Raw genomic sequence first — 25,590 nt, forward strand, 5'->3', positions numbered from 1 at the left:
CATAACTGTCCTCTTCTTCACTCTAGCAGCCAGGTCACATGCCCTGCCCTTCAGAGGCTGATTTGCATTCTTTCACAGTGCCAGGGGACAGAGTGATGGGTTCATGTTGGATCAGTGTCTCTCCCCGACCCAGTACCTCATGGCTGGGAGGAGGTCTTATTGTCCAACTATAGCTACATGCGGGTGAAAGGCAGGTCTAGGAGGACAGGCATCAGGTGAGCAGGAGAGACCACTGCAGAGAGTGTTTGTGAAGTGGTCTCTGGGGAGAACTGGCAATCACCTACTAGTAAGTCTAATCTGGTTATTAGAGTGTCTCTCAGACTAATCCAAATGTTTATATTAGGTTTGCCTAACTAGGCTCTCTGTTAAACACAGGCACATAAGAGTCACCACAATATTTATGATAAAACTAGAGGCCCAATGCATGGATTTGTGCACATTGAAAGGAAATTAGAAAAAATATTTTAGAGGCCAGAGAAGGACTATGGGAGGTTGCCTCCAGGGGATGTCCGCTGGTCTCACCCAGTCCCAATCATGGCCGATTGGGGCCTGGGAGGGACCATGGGAGGGCTCCAGGGCATGTCCAGTCCTCTCTTGCCCAGTCCCAATCGGCTGGACCCCAGCAACAATCTAACCTACCAGTCGGATCATCTGCCTCTGGTGGTCAGTGCACATCATAGTGACTGGTCAAATGGTCAAACGAATGGTCAGACACTTAGCATATTAGGCTTTTATTATATAGGATGGTAGTGAGAACAATGTCTGTCTACTATATCATTTAATGTTCCTAGATAGTGCTTTTAGACTTTTGTTCCACAATAGTTATTTTTCTAAGGAATAACAGGCATCTTTTTTGAATGAGGGCTTTAAAACTTTTCAGGTTGCCTTTCATGTGGCCTTGATGGGAAATATAAGACTTTTTGGGGGGAGTTGAGGAGGTTAGCAATCTGAATCTGCCAGTAACCTGCCTTCTAACACACACCCTTGCTAGCGGATAATTAACTCCATTGATGCCTGTCCTGTCTTGAAGAACCTATTTCCCAGAATACTCCCCTCTTACAAAGGGGCCATAAACTAATAATGTAACAGCTTAGCTAGAGGGGAGGTCACTGGCACCACCTAGACCAGGCATTTAGACACAGTGTAATGTCCCCATTCTAAATGACTCAGGAGGGGCTGTGGAAGCCCACCTCAAAAGCCTGGTAGTTAGGAAACAGGTAGAAAACAAAGAAACCAAAAGTATAAAAGGAAAGCTTCCTCCATATTCACTCCCTCAGGATTTGGAGAACTGATTTCCCTAAGTCACTGTACTAGTACATCTGAAAATAAGTGGGTTTCTCCTGGATCTCTGAGTACTTCCTGTGTATTTTTCAGTCACCTGGTAAATTCTGTAACAGCTTCAAGGAAGCCCCATTAACTGTGCAATTAGCATGCATATAACTAACATATGCATATAACATATATTTGAGCTATATAACTAGGCATATGCATATAACATATAAGTGAGTATATAACTAGGCAAGATTATAATAAGCACTCAGAAGTGAAATAGCCAAAGGACAATATACATCTATCTAGTGAGGGATCTCAAACTCAAATACCCATAGTGTCCAGGCAGTTAACAAAGGCGATCTGGGTAGGCTTAAGATAGTGAGTGAAAACTATTTGTACTATGAGTTCAAGCATAATGTAGTTGCCTAGTTACATTGCCTTTTAAAACGCTAGACTGGCAAACAAAACAGCCAAGAGGAAGAGAGGCTGCCAGTTGCCAGACACTGGCTCTCACACAGCTTGCTCGTCTTATGGTCCTTAGTGTGGTGTCCCTGCCTAGGATGGTGCCCTGCCTAAACCCAGCTTGCCTCTCCAGTGGGACAGGGCCTTCCACTTGGTAGTGCCAAGGGGCATCTAGACTTCATGTCCACATACAAGTGACTTCTATTTCCTGCCCAAGGCCTGCCCCCCATGTTCCTGTTTCTTGATGATATCCCACCTCTTCTGAGGATGTCAGTACAGGGAATGTCTGTCCCTTGCAGGGACACCTGCATCAGGACAAGGATGCATGCTGGATCCTCATGCTTTCCACAGGTTACCCATGGGCTCTGCATTGAAAATGGAAAGGAAGTGCCCTTGAGAATAGACCCAAATGTTCTCAGTGCTAGATATGTTTCACCCAGATTATAGATTGATATCTGAGCATTTTGATTTTGTAATAATACCTTATAAACTTGGTTGCTGAGAGTCAAGCCCCCTGTGCCGTGTCTCCCTGGGGTAGCTAATTGAGTTCAAGGCTAAGGAACTGTCTCCCAAACCAACAGTTGCTCTGCCATTCTTTTTTTTATTTTTATTTTTTTTTATTTTTTTATGGAGAGGGATAGAGAGGGATAGAGAAACATCGATGAGAGAGAAACATCGAACAGCTGCCTCCTGCACACCCCCCACCGGGGATGTGCCTGCAACCAATGTACATGGCCTTGACCAGAATCGAACTTGGGACCCTTCAGTAAGCAGACCGACGCTCTATCCACTGAGCCAAACCGGTTTCTGCCTCTACCATTCTTCAGCAACTACCTCCCATAACCATTTCTGATTCTAAACCAAAAGGCAAGTGAGTGGTATTTCAAGTTTGAGGATTTAATATTTATAGACAATGAAGCCCAGCGCCAGGCATTAAGATGACAAAGAACCCCAAAGAGTATGTGGGAATTCCATTGCCTACAGTATTGTGTTTGGAGTGAAAACAGCAACACATTTAAGAAACTTAAGAAGAAAAAGCTTTACAAGCCTGCCATTCTGCATATAAGACACAATATTGTGAATAGTACACTTTCCAAGGTGGGCGAGTTTTTATGCACTTTCAAATATTTTGATTCTCGAAGCACTTTTAGATATTGCTGACTCTAAGGAAAGTAAAATTCAAAGCCACAAGTATTGAGCCTGAGGGATGGAAAGGGCTTTAATTATCGACAATTGGATTTGAAATCACCCAGTGGTGGTGAGCTCAGGCTCCAGTTCTGGTGAGAGGAGGTATGCGCTCGGCCAGCTGGGTCACCCAGTTAAAGGATCGGAGTCTGGTTTGGGCATCATTGGCACGGGCCTTCCATGGAGGGCCCGTCTAGATGGAGGGGGTTGGGGTCCGTGGGGTCCCTCAGCAGAGACTCACTGAGGGCCTCTTTGGTGTCAGGTTTCTTCTAGACATTCTGGGGGGTGGGGGTTCAGCGGAGGACAAGATGGACAAAGTACCTGGACTCACCCAGCTTATGGCCTAGAAGGGGAAGAGAAAGTACTAGTGAAACAAGGTACTTTTGGATTGAAGCGTGATCTTATCGAGAGAACCTCTGTGTGTTGCATGGGGGATCAGGTGACATTCTCTGTGACGTGTGAAGGGTCAGAAGACTCGGCTGTTTGGACTGAGGAAGAACAAGGGCCAGGGCCCTGAGGCAGGAAAGAGCTTGGCATACGCCAGAAACTTCCAGAAGGTCAGTGTGGTTACAGTGCAGAGAGCGCAGGGGAGGGCGGTACCAAACAAGGTTAGGCAGGGAAGCAGGTGTTACAACAGGCCTGGGAAGGAGGCTTTTAGGTGAGGGGTCACAGAATTTGACTGCCGCGCTGGCAATGGGGTGTGGTGAGTAGGAGTGGGAGGGGAAGCCGAGCCTCGAGATCCCTGTTTGTTTTTCTTTCCTGAGGATTAAACAGATTAAACCTCCGCCAGTGAACTTTCAGTGGTTGGCTAGTTAATGAACTCATTACAGACCTGTTGGCCCAGTTGGGTTTGGGTGATAGCAAAGGGGAGAAGAGGGGCTGCCTTCCGGGCAGAAACATGTACTGGTAAGACCGGCCAGTAACCAACCCCAGGCAGGTGTGCAAAGGAGAAGCTGGGACGGTTCGCAGGGAAAAGGACAACATCTCTCCACCGTGATTGCCTTGCTTTACTCCCTCCCATCCTCCCCTTCCTTCCCCGAGGCCAGGAGGAATTATCCTAACAATTGACCAGAACCAGAAGGCAAACAATCTATACTCTCATCCTCACTTAATAATACACAAATAGTTACGGTGCTGAGGGGCCTTAAGGAGATACCAAGTCTACTGGGCCCTGTTGCAATCAGGTTGATTTAACCTTGAAAGGGGGTGACAGGGTGGTAGGAGAGACTGTGTGTGTGTTTTAATTAGGTAGATTAAAATGTGTCTCATTTAATAACTCCAGTCCCCATGCTATGATGAGTTACTGATGAATTGAGCCTCAGAGCCAGTTCCTGTGTTGTTGGAAAAGCTGCCTAAGAGGCATGTGGCCAAATTCAGATTGAAGGTTGATGTCTTGGGTCACACAGATGGATGATTTGCTGGAAATGGGGAACACAGACGGAGAATGAGGCTCATGGAGTGGGAATCCCTGAGAGCGTAGGTCCTTGGGTCCTCCAATAGTGGCTGCACAGCCTGGTTTGAGGGTCACAGGTCTAGCCCGCTGTGGGAGCCCCTTTCACGTCCCGCATGGTTCAGGGTTCCGGTTCTGGAGAAGGGCCACATGCAAATTAAGAAACTAGAAGAAATTTAATTTGGCAATATGGGGGGGGGGGGGCATGCAGGAGCCCACCTCAAGTAGGAGGACTGCCTGTAGGCTCTGGCCTTGCTATCCCTTTTATTGAGACTATTGGATACATCCATAGCCCTTTGACAGGTAATAAGGATTTACATGATTATTTGATGGGGACGTTGCCTCCGTTATCACTGTCTTAATTAGATAGGGAGTGGTTGAGTTCTGACCTTTCAGAGCTTCAAGGTTGACCAGCCTTTTACATCTTTCTATTAGTGAGACAATGATTGGTTTCTGACAGCTCACCCTCCTCGTGACTGGTCCAGGCTTGGTGGTACAGCCTGAAGCAGGACCCAGGTTTCTAGACGTCCCCTCCTCCTGACTTACTATCACATGAGACCACAGCTTGAGAGGAAGGTACAGGGCTCAGTTCGGCTTTCCACTCCTGCCTAAACCTCTGCAACAAGGCAAAGCTGAGGGTGTGTTTTGTGTTTCAGAACCCGCCAGCAGGAGGCCCGTCATCCTACCTCTTGTGGCCACAATGTTGACCGCCCGCCTCGCCAGGCCCCTGTCAAAGCTCCCCGGGAAAACCCTGAGTTTCTCTAACAGAGAAAATGGAGCAAGGTAAGAAACTGAAGGGTAGAGGTGGCCTTGAGTGCCACACTCTCTGGGCAAAGCAGAGAGAGCTCTTCACACATGGATGATGCAGGTGGTCCTAAGGCCTGACTCTCAGGGTGACACTCAGTACCCACCTTCGACCAGCAAAGGAAACTCAAAGGTGTCCTCAGAAGACAGAGACCTTCCCAGGGCTCATGGGGCACAGAAGAATATCTTTTATCAGATTTTTTACCTTTTTATTTTGAAACTAGTGGCCAGGTGCATGAAATTATGCACAGGGGGAGGGAAGGGTGTCCTTCAGCCTGGCCTGCACTCTTTTCAATCTGGGACCCCTCAGGGGATAACCGGCAGTTAGACATCCCTCTCACAATCCAGAACTGCTGGCTCCTAACAGCTAGCCTGCCTGCCTGATTGCCCCTAACTTCTTCTGCCTTCCAGCCTGATTGTCTCTAACTGCTCCCCTGCTGGCTTGATTGCCCCTAACCACCTCTGCCTCAGCCCTGCATCCAGGACTCAGGATTCCATCCTCCAGCCAATCACAGGCACCCAGGCTTCCCTCCCTCTGGTCAACCATAGGTGCCCAGGCCGACTGCAGCCAAAGGGGATGGTGGGCAGGTGGCTTCGCCTGGGCTGCAGCCTCAAGTGCTGGTACCTGGGACCTCCATGTGGTGGCTTCTCCATCTACCAGGCTGTAGCCAGCCACAGGTACTGGCGCCTGGACTGCAGGCAGGCAGCTTCTCTGTCTTCCCTGGGATGCAGTGTGGGCAACTTCTTCAACTGGCTTCGGCCTGGGATCATGGGGCAGGCTGCTTCTTGTCTCCTGGGCCGCCCAGCCTCAGGCGCTGGGGCCCAGTTTCTCTGTCTCCCCCAGGACGTGGGGCAGGCAGATGTGAGGCTTCTGCTGCTATCTGTGTCCTGGGATCAGGGCAGGCCACTTCTTCGTCTCTCATGCTGCAGCCAGCCTCAGGTGCTGGCATTCAACTTCTCTGACCCCCACAGACCCAGAGTGGCAGGGGGCGGGGCTTCCACAATGTTTTCAGATTAATTTGCATACTCACTCTGATTGGCTGGTAGCATAGAGGAGTGATGTTAATTTGCATGTTTCTCTTTTATTAGTGTAGATAACTGATAACAAAAGTTGCCCAAGTAGTACAAAAGGCCGCTCTATCCTCTTCACCTAACTTCCCTGAATGTTAACATCTTATAAAATCATAATGCAATCATGAAAACCAGGAAATTACCACTGTTATGTGTTAACAGACCTACACACCGGATTCAAATTTTGTCAGATGGCCCACGGATGGACCTTTCCTGGTCCAGGGTACAAACCAGGGCCCTGCAGTGCCTTTAGTTGTCATGTCCCCCTCCTCTCTTCCCATCAGGGCAGTTCCTGAATTTGTGTCATTCTTGACCTTGACACTTTGAAAAAAATGTCTCTCCATTGGGGTTTGTGTGATGTCCTCTTGTTTGGATTCAGGTATTCGTGTTTGGAAGGTGCTACCCAGATGAGGTGTGTCTGAGTGCAGTGCATCGGGAGGCACACAGCATTGATGTGTCTTATTACTTTGATCACCTGGGTGACTCCTCTTTTCAAACTTTACCCATGAAGCAGCTAACTAAAATGTCCTGAGACTTCACTGAACTGCTGTGTGTGTAGAGACAGCTAAGTAAGTACAGATGAAACAAGCAGCTCTTCGTTGAGATTGCCTTTCCCAAGGGGATTCAGTGCATTTTGCTACTTCATTTTCCTCTGTGGCAGCCAGAGCCAGGAAACACAATACCTTTTTTCTTTATATTTAAGAGGAATGAAAGTAAATGTTAGGTTAAATTCCAAGTTCCAGCAGCTGGAATATTGATAGGTATTTTTATGCCAAAATTTTGGAAGAACATGCATATTAGCCTTTTATAAATATAGACTAGAGGCCTGATGCACAAAATTCGCATCCCTAGCTTTGTCCGGAATGTCATCCAGAAGATTGTTTAGCCATCTGGTCTAATTAGCATATTATGCTTTTATTATTATAGACTAGAGGCCCAGTGCATGAATTTGTGCATGGCAGGGCGAGGTGGTGTGTAGATGTGCTAAGATAGTGGCAAGCAAAGACCACAGACAGAGTGCCCCCAACGGCCTGAACACCAGCTACACTCTGAGGTGGAAACACAGCTTTGCCTCGCTGCCCCTGCCCAGGCCACCTCACTCTCCCTGGGGCAGAGTTACTGACACAAACATGGCATCTCTCCTATCTCAGCCACACATTTTTTCAGAGCTCCACCCCCCAAGCATGATAGGTAGCTGACTTTGGCCAATGGTAGCACACTGCTGTGGGAGTGCTAGCCAATCAGCAGTTGGGAGCCTGAAGAGGTACAGGCTGAGCTAGAAGTGGTGACCGGAGGTGGGGGGGTTGGAGGAAGTGGCAGAAAGGCAAGCAGTGTGTGGTGTGGTGGCAGAGGTCAGATGGCAGTGGTGCTTACTTTATGTCTTTACAGTTAGGCTGCTTGCCTTGCTCCTTCTGCCACCTCTGAGCTGCTACTTTTCTCGATCAGTGTCAGGGTCACTCTCCTCCTATGAGCTTCCCAGACCCAGATTCTCCTTAGCCAGGGCGAGACTAAAAGAGGTGGGCTGGCTCCTGGAGGGAGGGACCATGGGAGGTTGGCCAGCTGCGGGGAAGGACTGCAGGAGGTTGATGGTAGGAAAACCACCACGGACAGCTCTTGCTTTGAGCGTCTGCCCCCTGGTGGTCAGTGCACATCATAGTAACTGGTCAACCGGTCATTCTGGTCATTTGATTGTAACGGTCACTTAAGCTTTTATATATATATATATATATATATATATATATATATATATATATTCTAGAAATGACAAAATTATAGAGATGGAGAACAAATTAGTGGTTAAAGAGGATGTGATGTGGGAGGGAAGTGGATGTGGCTGTAACAGGGTACCAGGAGAGATCCTTGTGTGGTGGAAATGTTTTGTATTTTCACTGCATCACTGTAAATATCCTGGTTGTGATAATTGTACTGTAGTTTTGCAGGTTTCATTAGGGGCAATTGGGTGGAAGGTACAGGGATTTCTGTCTACTTTTTTTTTTTTAACTGCATGTGAATCTATAATTATTTCAAAATAAAAAGTTAAATTAAAAAAATAAAAAACTCAATGGGGGAAAAAGGAGACATATATAATACTTTAAACAATACAAAATTAAAAACAAACAAACAAACAAACAAACAAAAACCTTATCAGGAAGCAGCATAAAACCCAGGGGCTAAGGGGTGGAATTTGCAGATGAAAGCTCTATCACTTGAAAGTTCTTCCTACATAGTGGCAAAAATGGCCACTGCCACTGATGACCCACTTCCTACCAGCCTCGCCACCTGGAGGAAAGAGGCACTCTTTCTCAGTAGCACCAGCGGGATGTCCCCAGGGGCCGGATGGGGGGACAGTCAGTGCCACTCAATGGTGGCTGAGGGTACTCTGCATTGCTTCTGCCCCAGGAACAAGGTCTAGGTGTGTCCGCAGCCTGTGCTCATGGCTTCCTCTTCTCTTGCAGGCGTACACTGCTGTTTTACCCCGCCTCCTGCGTCCCCGTGGGTCGTCGCACTTACGCTGATACAGTGAACCCGGTGAGTGGCAGCCCAGCTACCTGGGAACCAGCCAGGTGGTCAGAGCCCTTCCCGCTGGGCCTCTTGGCCCCCTGGGCCCTGAGCAGGCTTCAGAGCTTTCAGAACTCTTACAGCCACTTTCTCACATTTTTAACCAACACTCCGTCCCGATCCCCCAAACCTCCCATCAAATGAGTTTTAGAGGTTAAGAGTTTAGACTCTAGAACCCAACAGGCCTGGTTTCAATTCCATTTCTATCACTTAGTATGTTGGGCATTTAAAAAGTATCTGTTTCCTCATTCATAGCATGATATAATAATCATGATTGTTATATGCAATTACTATGATAATTAAGAGAGGAAAATATTGATTGACTGCCTTCTGTACCAATTCTAATAATAACTCCATATAGTAATCATGCATGCACAGTGCTTGCACGTGGTAAGTAATGATGTGATGATTGTGATAATGGTGATTGCAGGTGAGAAAACCGAGGTTGAGAAAGGGGACCTCAAGCAACATTATTAGTCGGTGGCAGCATCTGGATTAGAACCTGGTTTCCTGATTCTGAGTCCAAGCTTGTCAGACTATGGTGCTTCTCCCGATGAAAACGCCAGGCAGGGGGGCCTAGGCGCGGTCCACTCCGGAAGCACTAGTTGTTACTGCCTGGAGGAGGACGGGTCGCTCTGCACTCAGGATCCTGGTTCCTAACGTGGGGTCTAAACTTCTACAATAGGTCGGCAGCAAAGCCGTCCTGATCACAGGCTGCGACTCTGGATTTGGGTTCTCCTTGGCCAAGCATCTGCATTCAAAAGGCTTCCTTGTGTTTGCTGGCTGCTTGTTGAAGGTAAGAGATCGGTCATCTTTGTCACCATTGCCCTTCACACATAGTCACTGGTTTGTACATTGTTATTTTTAATTGCAGTAAAATACACCTAACAGAAAATTTACCATCGTAACCATTTTAAGTGTACTGTTCAGTGATATTAAGTATATTCACATTGCCTAAGCACCTCATATAAGTGGAATCATACACGTTTGTCTTTTTGTAACTGGTTTATTTCACTTAGTGTATAGTCTTCAAGGTTTGTCCACGTTGTAACATCTTACAGAATTTCTTTGTTAAGGCTGAATCATATTGCATTGTATGTATATATTACATTTTACGTATCCTTTCATCTGCTAATGGACACTTTGGGTTGCTTCCACATTTAAAAAAATATATTTTTTATTGATTTTTTTACAGAAAGGAAAGGAGTGGGATAGAGAGAAACATCTATGAGAGAGAAACATTGATCAGCCGCCTCCTGCACACCCTCCCCCCACCCCCAACTAGGTATGTGCCCACAACCAAGACACATGCCCTTGACTGGAATCAAACTTGGGACCCTTGAATCCGAAGGCCAATGCTCTATACACTGAGCCAAACCAGTTAGGGCTGCTTCCACATTTTAGCTACTGTGAATAATGCTACTGTGAGCCTGGGTGTAAAATATCTCTTCAAGATACTGTTTTCAATTTATTTGGGTATATATCCAGTTGTAGAATTACTCAAGTCATGTGGTAATTCTATTTTTATTTTTTTGAGGAATTGTCAAACTGTTTCTCACAGCAGCTGTACAGTTTTACCTCCCACCAACAGTGTACAAGGGTTCTGATTTCTCCACGTCTTTGCCAATACTCGTTTTCTGGTTTTAGATAGTAACTATCCCAATATGTGCGAGGTGATGTTTCACTGTAGTTTTGATTTGCATTTCTCTGATGATTGGTGATGCTGAGCATCTTTTCATGTGCATTTGTCATTCTATCCCTTTTGGAGAAAATGTCTATTCAAGCCCTTTGCCCATTTTAGAATGGTTGTTTTGTTGTTGAGTTTTAGGAGTTCTCTATATATTCTGGATATTAATTCCTTATCAGTTATATGATTTGCAAACATTTTCTCTGTTTTTGAGTATTGTCTTTTTCTCTGAAGGTAGTGTCTTTTGATGTACAAAATTTAAAAATTTTATTAAGTCCAGTTTGCCTATTTTCTTTCGTTACCTATGCTTTTGGTGTCATATCTAAGAAATCATTGTCAAATCCAATGTCATGAAGCTTTTGTGCTATGTTTTCCTCTAAGAGTTTTATTGGTTTAGGTCCTTGATCCATTTTGAGTTAAGGTATATGGTGTTAGGTCAAGGCCCAACTTGATTCATTTGCATGTCGATATCCAGTTTCCCCAGCACCATTTCTAAAAAGACTGACCTTTCCTGCATTGAATGGTCCTTGTAAAAAAAACCATGTGAGGGTTTATTTCTGGGCTCCTTCTCTGACACAAAACCTTATATTCCTCTTCTGACACCCGCTGCCCCAGCCACTCTCACCTCACAGTCCTCTCCCTCCGTCAGGAGACTGCAGCCTCAGAGGCCTCCTGCTGTTTGGCACAGCCTCCTTGGGCTTTGGCCTGGCTGCCTTCTCTTCCCCAGATTCCTTCAAGACTTGCTCCCTCACCTCCTTCCAATGTCACCTTCCTGGAGAGGTCTTTCTTCCCTCTTTAAAACTGAACACACCCTTTACCACATTCACCGCCATCTTCCTTTCCTGCCTGTCTCCGGGATCATGAGGAAGGCTCGATGGGCCAAGGTGGCATGTCATCGCCATCTGGAAGGACACACAGGAGTTCCCTGTGATGGATGGAGGTGACATATCCAGACCCTGCCAGTCATCTGACATGGCTGAAGCCCAATGCCCTCGTGGAACTCATGGAAGAAGAAGAGATGAGCTGGGAAAGGAGGGCAGGACCAGGCCAGGAGGGACCCTGAATGCCTCTGACATGGCTTTTGTCAAGGGTGCCAGATCCCTTGGTCACTTCTCAGACCATGCCGTCCTCAACCCACCAGCAGACCTGACCATACTCCTGTTTGTAACTCTTTGTTTCTTGACTTTGTGGACACCTTCCTCTCTATCTTCTCTGCTTAGCACCTCCTGCTGCTTCTCCTGTAACTAGTACAATGCCCTAGGCCTGCTTCTCTCGTCACAGTGTTTCTCACACATGTGACAAGAAGCTCACATGGAACAAGTGCTGAGTGTCCTTAACACCGGCCTTGAGGTGCTAGAGCACTAACAATACATGCTAGGAGACGGGGAGACCTTTCCGCCAGGATTACCCCATTGCCTGCCTCACTGCTGTAACACACTGAGGTGGAGGAGGTGGACAGGTTGGACAGAGTTGATAGTGCGCTGTGGTATTTTCCACCTGGTCTCAAGTAAAATGAAGTTGGTTTCAAGAGAACTCCTTGGAGAGCTTACCATGTGTGCCCTGGAACCTGAGGCCACAGAATGGTGTGTTCAAGTTTACCAAAAGAAGTTGCAAGGCCCAAGAAAGAGGCCAGCGTGGCTCGTCTGGAAGCAGTGCAGAGAGAGCTGCATAGGGCAGTGGTCCGCAAACTGCGGCTCGAGAGCCACATGCAGCTCTTAGGCCCCTTGAGTGTTCTAACACTTATTCAAATTAGACTCGCCCAGGTCGAAAACCGACTCCTGTTCATGGGCCACGAAGTTTCAATTGCACTGTACATGTGCGCCCACACGTGGTATTTTGTGGAAGAGCCATACTCAAGGGGCCAAAGAGCCGCATGTGGCTCGTGAGCCATGGTTTGCCGACCACTGGCATAGGGGAAGGGCTGTCCTTCTGCCTGGGCAGGACACTGTTGCCTGAACCTGATGTGGGTAATGGGAGAGCTCCTGGGATCATCTAAAAGGCACCTGCCCAGTGAAACTCCGAGAGGGTCCATGGGGCCAACCAGAGGGGTGGCTCCCGGAAGCCCTGGCTGAGGGGGAAGTGGCACAGTAGGAGGGAGGAAGGGCCAGCCAGGGCACCACCCTCAGAAGACTATAGTCTTGCTCCCTCACTTGTCAGCCTCTGGATCCAACTCTGGGAGGAGCTGAGATTAAGGAATAAGAGAGGAGGAGGAGCTAGAACGTAGTGAGAAAGACACCCTCTGCCCCGCTGCCTGGCGTCTCACACCGGCTTCCCACACTCCATCAGGCCTGCGGCAGGGCAGGCTCTACACTGGATACACGTTTGAAGGAGGGTTTGGGCTTTCAACTGCAGTTACCTGATTAGCAAACCGAACTGGACTCTTTATGCCAAAACAAAGAGTCTCTCCATCACCTGGGAATGAGTGGAAACACTGTGAGACTTGCCTGAAAGTGCACCCAGGTGAGGAAAGCATAGCTTACAGATGAAGCTTAATGGGGTAGTGACAGAAGGCACTGCCCCTTTACCAACGTACCAACACAGCGGGACGGAAAGCTCATCTCTGAGCAGCAGACCGATGTGGAGCCAGGGACGCGATGTGGCCCAGGCAGTGCGGCCAGCCGTGGCCTGAGGCTGGGGCTGGGCCACCTGGTCTGCAGCCTGCCGGCTGAGGGCCCTTGGGGAAGGGCCGGCTGAGGGCCCTTTGAACAGTCCCTTTCGCTGTGGAGGTGGCTGTCAGGAGCAGGGTGTGCAGGCTGCTTAGAGATGGACCTAGCAGGACTAAGACTCCTGAGGAGGTCTGTCCAGTGAAGGTAGGAAGGTGGGGCTTCCTTCCTAGGGGCCCGAATGCTGAATTGAAGCTGTGGACTGTCAAGCTGCCAACCTAAGTCCATGCAGACCCCTGACGGAGGTGAGGGGGTTCCCTGAGGACACAGGAGCATTGGCTCCAGGATGGCCAGAGGCACGGGGAGGGGTCAGGAGTGGGGTCCAGGAGTTACCGAAAGATACCAGGAAGAGGAAAGGACAGTCAGGTGTCTCTCGTGCATCTCAGCTGGAATCTGTCCTATTGGAAGGTGATGTCGGCTCCCCCTCAGAGACAGAGTGCTTGGGCTCAGCTCGAGGGGCATTGGAGGGCCACGAGATGAAGACGGCACGAAAACAAGTCATGTTTTCCTGGTGCCTGTGTGCTGTGTGTGGAGAAGAGAGGTGTCTGTGGCACCAGTCCCTCAGCCTCTGGACTGGAAGGAGGCGTCCCCAGAAAATCCTTTTCTGGAACCCTCTGAGGCTGAGGAAAGGGCAGCAGAAACTGCAGGCTTGGCTGCCCCTCTGTAGATGGAGCACCTGCCATGGCTCATCCAGGGGGTCAGAGCCAAGCCTTGCATGAGTCGAGCCTCACACCTGGCTGCTCTGTGCAGACAGGATTCTGGGTGTAGCTGCCATTCCTGGTGCCAGGGTGGGCAGACACTCAATGTTGCTTTTTCAGTAGGGGCACTGGCAAGGGGTGGGGGCTCCCTGGAGAGGATGGCAGTTTAGGGGTGGAAGAGATCTTAGAGAAGGGATTTTCTTGCACCACGTTCCCCATCCTGTCCCAACCCCACCTCCACCATCATTGTCGGAACACCACCCAAGCAGTTTGAGCCATCTCTGGACTCGGAACGTCACTCCTCACCATGAACCCGATTTGCCTTCTTGGTCCTGGTTCTGTTTTCTGGGCTGCGTAGGACAAGCTGGCTCCCTTGCCATCATGTTCTCTCAGGAATGATGATCTCCTTCACCTTTGACCCCATTGGACACGGCCTTCACCGTTCTCTCCTCTGACAGTGCCTCCCTCTGACACTGAACTGCAGTCCTGGGGCTCGAGTCCTCCTCGTTCAAGCCACTTACATGACTCCCAGACCATCCCTGTAGAGAACCCTGCACCGACATGCTGACCCTCCTTGTGCTTTCTGCGCTGCCACTTGTTCAGCGCCAGCTGTCTGTGCCCCGGGCAAGCCTGGGCTGAGCGGAGGGCATTCCTCTTATCGCTTCATCCTCTGGCAGCTGCTCCTGTCCTCTGGTGAGATGCGTCACTGCTCCCTGTGCACCGTGGAGGAGGAAATCACTGCCAATTACATGATGACTGAGTGTTTAATTTTCACCTCGTTTGTAGCTCAGGCCTATTGTGAGAATATGGGGCACAGACAGATGAATGTGACAGTGCAGCCTGCCTCTGATGGGATGGCTAACTAACGAGATAATGCATGTCAAGTGCCCAGCACAAAGGGAAGCGCAGTAAATGCCCAATAAACGACATCTGCTTTCATTCCAAACCCCCCAGCAGCTACCCACTGCCCACACAGACCCCTGCCCACCTCTCAGCCTCGGGTCCACAATGTCCTCAGGCCTCTGCTCCCCTTGTCATGGCTTCTGGCAGCACCCGCTCACCTCTACCGGAAGTGCCCCATCCACGGGGCCCCTCTGGCCGTGTCTGCTGCTGTCAGTGCCTTTGAAAAGCCTCCCCTGCCCACCCCACCTCTGTGCAGCCCCCGCCTCCCACCTCCCACCTCCCACGAGGCTTCCTGCAGCAGATACTCCCTGTACTCCTCACTCACCTGCCTCCTTCCCTAACGTGACTCTCTGAGAACAGGGGCTGAGATATTTGGTTTTGTGTCTCTGGTTCTTAGCAAAGTACTTAGCACAGAGGCCCAAGATGTGTCTGCTGAGTGAGCGATACTTTTCTCATGTGTAACAACACCCGAATTTGCATAGTGCTTTATCATTGCATGGGCTTAAAAAAAACACACACAATTTCCTCATTCCATTAGCCTGAGCAGGCCAGGACAGGCGGCGATGTGGTTATGCCTAAGTGTAGCTGGAAAAACCGGGCACCTGTTGAGGGATGCCCCTGAGTGCACAGAGCCTGGTTGGTGGCCAAACTGGCAGCAGAGGCTGGCCCTGGCCACTCACCAACCTTCAGGTTTCAGGGCCTCGGCTTGGAACAGAGGTGGCAAACGGGCAGCCTGCTGGTCACAGGGGGCGGGTGGGTGTGTTTTGGCCTCATATATATTTTTTAGAAAACCCAAATAAATTGCCAACACTTAAAAATTTAGGAGCTCTCACGCAGAAATCCCCATTACAAGTTTAAAAATCTAAGCAACCCTGGGCTTACATATACATGTGAACAACTGGGGGGCAGGGGTTTTGAGAGGCGAAACTTGTGCTCCACTCCTGAGTGTCTCCCTTCTCATCATGTGACACCCACATGCCTGGCCCCGGCAGGCACTGAGTTTGTACTTCTGCTTAGAGAATGACCCTGCCGGGGAGGATTTAGGGGCTCATGGCTGTGTCTGCGGCATGTAGTTTGGTGCTTGGTATATCGTCAGTGCTCAGGGGTTAGGCCCAGGTGGGCCTGTGCTTGTCAATAGCCCCAGGCTTAGGCCTGGACCGGGCCAGCTCCCTGCCTTGGCTCTGGTCCTCGTCCCAGAGGCTGGGCGTGAAGCAGCCCCTCTCTCCTCCCAGGACAAAGGGGATGCTGGAGTCAAGGAGCTGGACAGCTTGAAGACCGATCGATTGAAGACTGTTCAGCTCAACGTCTGCAAAGCCGAGGAGGTGGAGAGAGCGGTGGAGACCGTCCGCTCGAGCCTGGCGGACCCTGAGAAAGGTAGGGGCCCCTTGGGGCAGGGACCAACACCACCCTCCCTTTGCTGGTATCCAGCAGCCAAAAGACGGCTTTCTCTATTTCCAAGCTCTTCCTCCTGCACAGGAGGAGCAAGTGGGTTGAATGAAACACTCCGTGTAACCAGGGAATGGGAAGCAAAGCCAGAGGTGATTTCAGAATCTGCAGGAGAGATGAGTGGATGTGCTCTGTCCAGGCCAGTTCAGCCAGTGCCCACTGGATGCCCACTTGGAGCCAGGAGCCAGGTGTGGACCCAAGTATTGGGACACAAAGATGGCCAAGACATAGTCCCTGTCCTCGAGGACCTCACAGTTTATCGGGAAGGTGGGGGTGGGAGGGGAGAGACACTGACTCAGATGATTTTTATGCCCAGTTTTGGGGTGAGGTGAGGAAGGGGAGTTTGTGGCAGAGCGCTGGGGAGGAGGGGGAGCGTGAATAGTAGTGGGACACGCACAAGGGGTGCCAGGGGAGGACAAGTCAGGAGTCAGGTCTGGCGGAAGTGGCAGCAGCAAACGAGGTTGCAAGGGAGCTGGTCCAGGGCCTGGGTGCCGGGCAACGGAGTTGGCCACTCTCTTGAGGGCAGTAGGAGCTACTGAGGGGATTTCTCTGAGGAGAATGACCTGGTCATACTCGTGAAAGCTTGCTCTGGGGGCTGTGGTGAGAAACATGGGACTAAGAGTCCTGAACGAGGGCCGTGAGTATTAGGAATGAGGAGGATCAGATTCAAGTACTGAGAAGACACCGCTGGCTGGACTTGGTGACATGCATGTGGGGTTGAGGGGGGGACAAGAGGCCTTTCTCCCGGACACCTGGTACCCCTCATGAGGAGTTGTGGGGTGTGGAGATGCTGAAGTGCCCAAGGGACACCCCGGGGAGTGTCTGGGCTGGAGCTCGGGTGTCCAGGGTTGGAGGTAAGACTAGGAGTGGGAGAGAGGCCAGGAGGGTCTGCTGGGGACGTGAGCAATTCGGCGCCAGAGAAGGAGAAGACACAACTATCAGAGGGGTTGGGTCTAGTGGCCCAGAAGCTAAAGGGACAGAAATTTTGGAGGACAGTAGCCAACAGGAGCGCATGATGCTGAAAGTTTCCATAGCATAAGGACTCAAGTGTCCTCCCAGTCTAGCCCAGGAGGCCGTGATGGGAGGGGCTCTGTGGTACAGCAGGTGAGGGGACGCCGTTCACGTGGAGCGCAGCGGTGAGGGTGCTGCGGGGGAAGCCAGTCCGGTCTCCTCACTTCACCGATGACATTCACCTTGGAGCTTCCCAATGGCCCAGCAGAAAGGCTATGCCTCAGCTCTCTGCTCCCCCCGAGTGGGCTGGGGACAGCTCTCCTGGGCAGTGACTTCGATTGCTGGTGGGGGGAGGAAGGGCGGGGTGACCAGGGCCAGTGCGGGGCACTTTGTGAGCATTATCAGTCAGGGGACATGCTGAGGCCCCAGCAGCACCTCAGAAGGCCCTGTGCTGTGAGGTTGTCAGAGGAGCTGTTGCTCTGGCGGCCAGCCTGTCACTGACTAGTCCCTGTGTCAGCCCAGTGCCACCCCCACCCCACGGCAGGCCATTCCCAGGCCCCGTGCTCTCTGAGGAGAGGCCTGTGAGTTCCCAAACTTCGGTTAATTAGTCATTAACAGGCAGACCAGGGCTGCTGTCCCATCAAGAAAAGGCCGGAGGGATCCATTAGGATGATTCCCAGTCCAGAGGTGCAGCCTGCTTCCCCCCAAGCCCTGCCTCCGTGGCGAATCCTCCCCTCCCGCCTCCCCTGGCTGCTGGGATGCGGCCTTTGTAAACCCCTGGGAGGGAAACAGCTGCAGTCAGCACCCTGAAGCCACTCATCGCAGCCTGTGGTTTGCAGGGATTTAAGATGCCTGCGTAAAGGAATCTTCCCTGTAGACCTGAGCGCAGAATGGAGCTGCTCCAGGTCTTGGGGCGCTCAAGGCCCAGGTCCTTGTCTGCTTCCACTGCCTGGGCAGTTAGCCTTCCCTACAAGGCAGCATGATTCCAGAGCCACCAGGGGGCGGCGCTCAAACCCCAGCACCACCCCTGAGGCGGATAGCTTTTCCTGATGACCCGTTTCAGTGAGGGCTGATAAACTACTCAACATGACCTCACCGAACCCAAACTGCTTTGAGGGGAGGGGAGCATATTTGGAGGTTTTTAGGTCTGAAAAGAAAATAAATTTGTTAGATAGATGGTTGTGCAGGTCTTCCCCTCCCCCCTCTCCCCTTCTCCCCTTCTTCTCCCTTCCTCCAGGGCTGTCATCCTGGTAGATAGAATAGCCAAATTCTCTACACACACACACACACACACACACACACACACACACACACACAGCCGGCAATGCTGAACTCCAGGTGGCGCCCTCCCAGAGTTTTCAGACTAGCCTGTGGTTCCTAAAGGGGTGGTGCTTCTGACTCTCCTTCTGCCCAGGCAGGAAGCTCCCGGGAGATGACTGGACAGCACATTTAAAATATATATTTTATTGATTTCTTACAGAGAGAAAGAGAGAGGGATAGAGTTAGAAACATCGATAAGAGAGAAACATTGATCAGCTGCCTCTTGCACACCCCCACTGGGGATGTGCCCACAACAAGGTACATGCCCTTGACCAGAATCGAACCTGGGACCCTTCAGTTCGAAGGCTGACGCTGTATCCACTGAGCCAACCGGTTTCCTGGATAGCGCATTTTGATGCGAGTTTGGTGCCCTTGACTCTGGCTCTATGGAACAGTTGCTGCCAAAGCCAGGGGAGCCAGCCTGAGAGGAGGGGAAGGGGAGGTAAGATGAAGGGGATTGTCTGATTAGAGCTTTGAGCCTTCGGCTCCCCAGCAGGATTCTTGAGGGACTGGACATCTGGAGCCTGTGATCCCCCTTCTCAGGGAAAGGCCGAGGAAGTGGGCCAGCAGCAGGTAAGTGGTTTCAAGATCAAGGGTGCCACATGCTAATGGTCATGTCTGATCTTGAAACCACTTACCTCACAGTCTGTAAACACATACTGAGTGAGTACTCGGCGTGTAGGTGGTAGTGTACTGAGCACCAGAAAGGGTTCAGCCTGGTATGAGGAATGTGTGGTTGGTGGCCAGCCAAGTGGAAGCTGGTGAGGAACAGTTATGGCACTGGAGGCATTACGCCACGGGTGTGAGAAGACTGGCTTTACTTGGAGCTTCACCTCTGACTAGAAGTAGGAGGGTGTATGTTCACCTGTGTGGGCCTCACCTTGCCCGTCTGTGAAGTGGGAAAGTGCTGTGGGAGCCATCCAGGGCTCATACCTAGGTCTGGCTGCTGCAGGAGCATGGGCAGCATTTCACCAAAAAGCTGCTCTCAGACTGGGGTGGGGGTGGGGGCTTAGCAGAGCCAGGAAGCAGCAGAGGCGGGAGGGGCCCTGATGTCAGAGGAGGGGCAGGCTGTTGAGAGAAGGCGGAGTACTTGAAAGGGAGTGGAAGTGGGTGAGAGGAGCCTGGAAAATACTTCTCATACCGCTGGGGAAGGGAACCTTCGGAGCAGGACTGACTGGGCTGAGGCGGATGGACCAGGATGGAGGCGGAGGAGAGGGACTAAGGCAGGGAGACCTGGGAGAAGCTTCCCAGTAAATCAGGACCCAAACTATGCTGGGGAAGCAGGACAGAAGACGCCGGTTCTAGTGACATAAGAGGAAGCCAGTGACAGCTCAAGGTTAAGCATGAGGGCTTTGTCCTCACACAGACTGGGTCCAAATTCTATCCTGTCCACTTGTTCTCTGGGTGACATTGAGCAGATGCTTCACCACTCTGAGCCTCAGTTGCCTCACTCAGACACTTTACAATTTAATATCTACTTTATAGGTCGGTTGTGAGGATCCGGTGAATTAGTAGATGCAAAATGTTTGATTCAGGGCCTGGCAGCTGTCCTTTTGATCTTTATCAGTAATATTAACAACTCGTTAGATTTTGGGGGGGGGGGATGAAGAAGCTGGAGGAGTCAAACATTAAAGTGAAGCTATTGCCAAAACCGATTTGGCTCAGTGGATAGAGCGTCGTCCTGCGGACGGAAAGGTCCCAGGTTCAATTCCGGTCAAGGGCGTGTACCCTGGTTGTGGGCACATCCCCAGTGGGGGGTGTGCAAGAGGCGGCTGGTCAATGTTTCTCTCCCATCGACGTTTCTAACTCTCTATCCCTCTCAATTCCTCTCTGTGTAAAATCAGTAAAATATAGTTTTAAAAAAAAGTGAAGCTATTAACTAGGAGGAGGGGCGGGGCTGGGCAGCTGGGAACTAGATATGTTGGTGTGGTTAGGGTGAGTTGGGGACCTACAGGGCATTATGGTGAAAGTGCCTGACAGGAGGGGGGGACTGGGGTTAGGACAGAGCCTTGACTGCTGGAGGGGTGCATGGGACCCTCCACACAGAGGTGTGATGCGGCCGTCGCAGGAACACAGCTGTCACCAGACCAGCAGGAATGTCGTGAGGCCTCCAGAGAGCCCCTGGGTCCACACACTGTCACTGCTCATCACCCAGGCACAGGTGCTTTCACAGGCCAACTTCAGCTTTCTGGGTATCAGTGTCTGATGTCAGTGATGATAGATGGAAGAAAGATTATTTTAGGTTGTGTGATACTGTCCCATATGAGTCAAACACAAAGCAGCTGGAAAGTTCCATGAACATAAAGAAAATGAGGCTGCCTAGGTACTGAGTGTAGCTTTTAAAAACATGTATTTTTTTTTAAATTGAATTCAGAGAAGAAGGGAGAGAGAGATAGAAACATCAACGATGAGAGAGAATCATTGACCGGCTGCCTCCTGCATGATCCCCGCTTGGGATCAAGCCTGCAAGCTGGGCATGTGACTTAACCAGGAATCAAATCGCGACTTCCTGGTTCATAGGTCATGCCCAACCACAGACACACTGGCCGGGCAGCAGTGAGTATAGATTTGAGGAAAGGTGGTCTAGGACAGGACACTGGGGCCACCTGTACCTTAGAGGGGCAGGGAGAAGAAAGGTGGCAGGGAGGATGAAGGAGGCGCCTGGATGTTATTAACACCAAGGGGGAGTGAGTGTCAGGAGCACTCATTCTGTGGAGAAGCTGAGAGTGAAGACAAAGGGGCATTGTTAGCATGTGGCGCCCTTGACACCCAGAGCAGCCAGGGGCAGGGCTGGGACCCAGAAGGGCAGGGAAACGGGAAACGGGCGGGTAGCTTGTGCTCTCAGCAGACTGGCCTCGGAGGGGAGGGGAGCAGAGAATAGCACGAGGGAGTAGCCTGGTAAAGAGGAGGTCCTTTAGAATATGGGGACATGGTATTTGTATTCACCTCTCCAACATTTATTAAGCACCTAATGTGTACCACGTTGAAGGGAAGGAGACAGGAACGACAGAAGAGTTGAAGTTGCAAAAAACAGAGAGGGTTGATGGCTTACAATGAGGATGGTGCAAAGTGAAGTGTCAGCCTTGGCAGGGGCTGAGAGTGGCCTCCTGGGAAGGGGGGTGGGGGGAATGGTGGAATCTGCAGGGCTGGGAGAGGGGAGGGGACGCAGCTGTGGGGGTTGTAGTGGCTGAGTCATTGCAAGGTCCTCAGTAAGACCTGAGAGCCAGGCTTTAGCTTTCAGTGGAGAGTGGGAGTGAGAACTTCAGGAGCACTTTGTTAACCAGCAATTTCCTTTCCCTAATAACCGTCCTTAATGTCCCATAATTGAAGGAGAAAGCCCCAGAGGTCAGCTGATGAAGCTTTAATTTGGGTAGCACGGAAGGGAGCAGCCAGAGACCAATTACTCTGTCATTTACACACATTCCATGATGAACTCAGAAAGCAGGCTGGACCAGAATTCCCCCCAGGCAAGGGGCACCCCCTCTCTATCCCTCTCCCCAGACAGCAGCGCTTCCTGGGCACACAGCAGCCAGTCCTTTCCCCGGGGCCTCCATATCCCTGCTTCTGAAATTAGTTATCAGACCATGTGACCTCAGGAGCCTTCCAGCACCAGTGTTGTGTGTCTAGAAAAGCCATCTGTCCCTTTGCTGGTTTTACTGGAAATAGTCCACACAAGTTTACTGGGTGAGTGTCCATTTGCTCTGACCCTGTACCTGTGGGACCACACCAGGCTGAGGGGTGTTCTCCACCTGCACAGGCTGGCTGTCCACACCTGGGTATTGGGGAATAGGTTACCGGGTCACCGGGGCTTACCACGTGATAACCAGCACCAGGGCATGGTTCAGAGAAGGGAGGTCAGAGCAGGGTGTCATTGCTAGGCGGGTCTCAGGGTGAAGAAGAATAGAGGCCCAGCGCAAGGTCAAGGCTTGACTGAGCCTCTTGTGTGATGTTGGATGCTGGGTCCCCTCTCTGGTTGCGCAGAGAGGCCTGGCCTGGAAGACTCCTGAACTTACCCTCTTGGCTTCTGGCAAGAGGGGAAGTTCAGAGGCAGGGAGGATTACACAGTGCCCCGTGCAGAGTGTGGGGTGAGACTGGCTGGAATAAAGTGGAAGTGAGTGAGGTGAGGTGGGACTCCAGGCTGGGGCACCAGCAGGACTGGGTCATGAAGGGCCCAGAGACTCGGTTAAGGCAGAAGAAAGATAAGGATTGGGGGCAGATTTAAGGGAGGATCATAGCACTATCTCCTGTTTTCTTTGGTGACTCTAGAACACGTGTCAAACACAAGGCCCTCGGGCCAAATCCGTCCCGCCAGGCCTTGCAATGTGGCCCGCACCGCGCTGTCATCACTGCACTCCGCTGCGTTTCCATCACAATGATAGTTTATGACTGTTCAGTAAACCATTCGGCCCTCGATTTAGGCTGGATTTTAGATTTTGGCACCTTCTCTGATTGAGTTCGACACCCCTACTCTAGAAGGTGTCCCAAGAGCCTTGGGCACAAAGCTGGCAAGCCATGGGGAAAAGGATGAAAGTGAGGAGGGGGACGGGCTGCGGGCTGAAGGGTGATCTAGCCCACGTGGTGACCTCGGTTCTGTACCCTCCCGTCCAGGGATGTGGGGCCTGGTCAACAACGCGGGCATCTCCACGTTCGGGGAGGTGGAGTTCACCAGCATGGAGACCTACAAGGAGGTGGCAGAAGTGAACCTCTGGGGCACCGTGCGGACGACAAAATCCTTCCTCCCTCTCATCCGAAGGGCCAAAGGTGAGTTGGAAAGGGACCTTCCTCCTCACCCCTGGACCCGCCCCACCTTTTCTTCTTTGCTCAGAATGGGAGTAGGTCTCAGCAGATCCAACGTCTCCCAGGGGCCGAGCAGAGCCTGGGGGTGGTGTTGCTCGGAGGAGGCGTGGCCTGGCAGGCGGAAGGGATGTGTGGTTTTCAGAAAGTAGAGCCGTCTCTGCAGCAAATCCCACTCTGGGAACCTAATCTGGAGGAATCGCCACCCTGTGTACAGACCCCGTGCCCAAACCACGTTAGGTAGCCAATGTAAGTAAACAGCCTAGAAGTCACCGAGTCAGATGTCCTCCCTAGAAGAGGAAATAATTGTGGCAAAAAGGGGAAGACCCGTGTGGTCTACCCCGAGGTCCCAGCAATGGCAGGATGGACCCAGAGCGTGCTGTAGGGCTTCAGAAGACTGCAACCGTTCAGTGACCTCTAACAGAGGTTTCTGAAAGGAGCCTCCCTCACTGCCCAGGAGGGGGCTGTGCCTTTTCCTGGGTGCACTCCCAGAGTGAGTGGGTCCCAGGTCAGCCTGGGCTGTCTGTCCGTCTGGGCTCCGCCTCTTCCATGCCCCCAGGGCGGGGAGAAGCTGTGGACTCGCACACCCAGCCTGGGCCTGTGGGAGGCCTCTTGAGGTCATCACTCTCTCCCAGTGCCCAAGACTCTGCCCACATGTCCCAGCCCTGAAGTCAGGTCCAGAACCCTGCCCCTGCCCCTGCCCCTGCCCCTCCTTGCTTGCCAACAGAGCACTGCCAGGTAGTAGCATTTGGGAGGGAAATACAATGGGAGAACGTGGGAGGTGAGATGCAGCTTTGCTTCTCACTCATTTCTCCTCCTCCTCTGACCTGCCCAGCACAGCTGGCTGCGGGGAAAGTGCCAGGGATGTTGATACTGATGTGTGTGGGTCTGAGCTGGTCTTGACTATGAATGAGAAGGCCCTCGGACCTTGCATGGTGCAGGCTGGGCCCCAGCCTGGCAGGCAGCACCCTCAGTACCAGGGGCCAGGTGGCCAGGTTCTAGCCAGGTCTCTGGAAACATGCCAGACCCCAGGCCCTCTGCCACCACCATCCCCTCACCCCCCAGGCAATGCCCCCTGAGCAGTGTGCTTGCTGTCTTCCCCTGTAGGCCGTGTGGTCAACATCAGCAGCATGCTGGGCCGCATGGCCAACCCTGCCCGCTCCCCGTACTGCATCACCAAGTTCGGGGTGGAGGCGTTCTCCGACTGCCTGCGCTACGAGATGCACCCTCTGGGTGTGAAGGTCTGCGTGGTGGAGCCCGGCAACTTCATCGCCGCCACCAGCCTCTACACCCCCGAGCGCATCCAGAGCATCGCCAATAAGATGTGGGCTGATCTGCCCGAGGTGGTGCGCAAGGACTACGGCAGGAAGTACTTTGACGAGAAGCTCGCCGCCATGGAGACCTACTGCAGCAGCGGCTCCACCGACACCACCCCCGTCATCAACGCCGTCACCCACGCCCTGACCGCCGGCAGACCCTACACCCGCTACCACCCCATGGACTACTACTGGTGGCTGCGGATGCAGATCATGACCCACATGCCTGGAGCCATCTCCGACCGGATCTACATACACTGAGGCGTTTCTAGCGGGCAGGAGGGAAGAGGAGGGAGGGAGTGAGGGAGGGAGGGAGGGAGGGAAGGAAGGAAGCAGCCTATATAGTCACCTCTTCATTACCCACTTGTGGATTGTCCACCATCCCAGGAAGACCCACTACCCATTTTTATATCAACAGAAATGGGGAGCCCACCCTGACTCCAGTACACCATGAATGGCTTGGTCTCTTCCATTGGGTACGGAGTGGTGGGTAGGGCCCCTAAACTTCAGGGCAAACTTGGTGCATCTGTCTTTCTGGAGTTGATTTCATACGAAGATTTGGGGGAAATATCTTTATATTAAAAACAGATTTGTTAAAAAACAGAAACTAATCTTTCACATTTTAAGCCAAAACCCCATTCAAAAAATGTAACTCGTTTGATCCTTTAAGCCAGCCTCAGGAGGAAGGGAACAGATTCTTTTCTTTTGAACACAAAGAATTTGGAGCCCAAAGAGGATACATGAGTAGTCCTTTGACCGCTTGTGAATGGTCCAGGTCACGTGTTCCTGTCCCTGCTTGTAGAACTGTGTTCCAGGGCGCTCTGGGTCCCGCTGAGTCCTCTGAGCGCTGTGATCTCGCCTGAGCCTCATGTGCCCACGGTACACCTTTCTGCATGTCCATGGTGCCGGTGTGTGTGGCCACAGCTCAGCACTGACTGTGGAGGGGGTGGGATGTTGTAGAGATTTACATCTCAAAGCTCTTTTAAGACTTAGGACAGACTGAGTGAGA

General features: G+C 51.4%; 1 protein-coding gene across 3 annotated transcripts in view; it reads left to right on the forward strand.

Annotated features, from left to right (window-relative positions):
- The window catches only part of BDH1 (3-hydroxybutyrate dehydrogenase 1), a 33,313-nt gene extending 8,062 nt beyond the window's left edge, over positions 1 to 25,251 (forward strand). For 2 of the 3 annotated variants that reach the window (XM_036444924.2, XM_036444925.2), the window contains exons 2-7: positions 5,026 to 5,152; positions 8,701 to 8,773; positions 9,489 to 9,599; positions 15,987 to 16,128; positions 23,080 to 23,232; positions 24,373 to 25,251. In XM_036444924.2, coding sequence (XP_036300817.1) covers positions 5,070 to 5,152; positions 8,701 to 8,773; positions 9,489 to 9,599; positions 15,987 to 16,128; positions 23,080 to 23,232; positions 24,373 to 24,842 — 1,032 coding nt within the window. In that variant the 5' untranslated portion in view covers positions 5,026 to 5,069 and the 3' untranslated portion in view covers positions 24,843 to 25,251. The remainder of the gene's footprint in view (positions 1 to 5,025; positions 5,153 to 8,700; positions 8,774 to 9,488; positions 9,600 to 15,986; positions 16,129 to 23,079; positions 23,233 to 24,372) is intronic. The other variant, XM_036444926.2, reaches the window with a different exon arrangement.
- Positions 25,252 to 25,590: the final 339 nt, after the last annotated feature.

The sequence above is a fragment of the Pipistrellus kuhlii genome, unplaced genomic scaffold (genome assembly GCF_014108245.1).
Source record: "Pipistrellus kuhlii isolate mPipKuh1 unplaced genomic scaffold, mPipKuh1.p scaffold_m20_p_2, whole genome shotgun sequence".
Lineage (NCBI taxonomy): Eukaryota > Metazoa > Chordata > Mammalia > Chiroptera > Vespertilionidae > Pipistrellus > Pipistrellus kuhlii.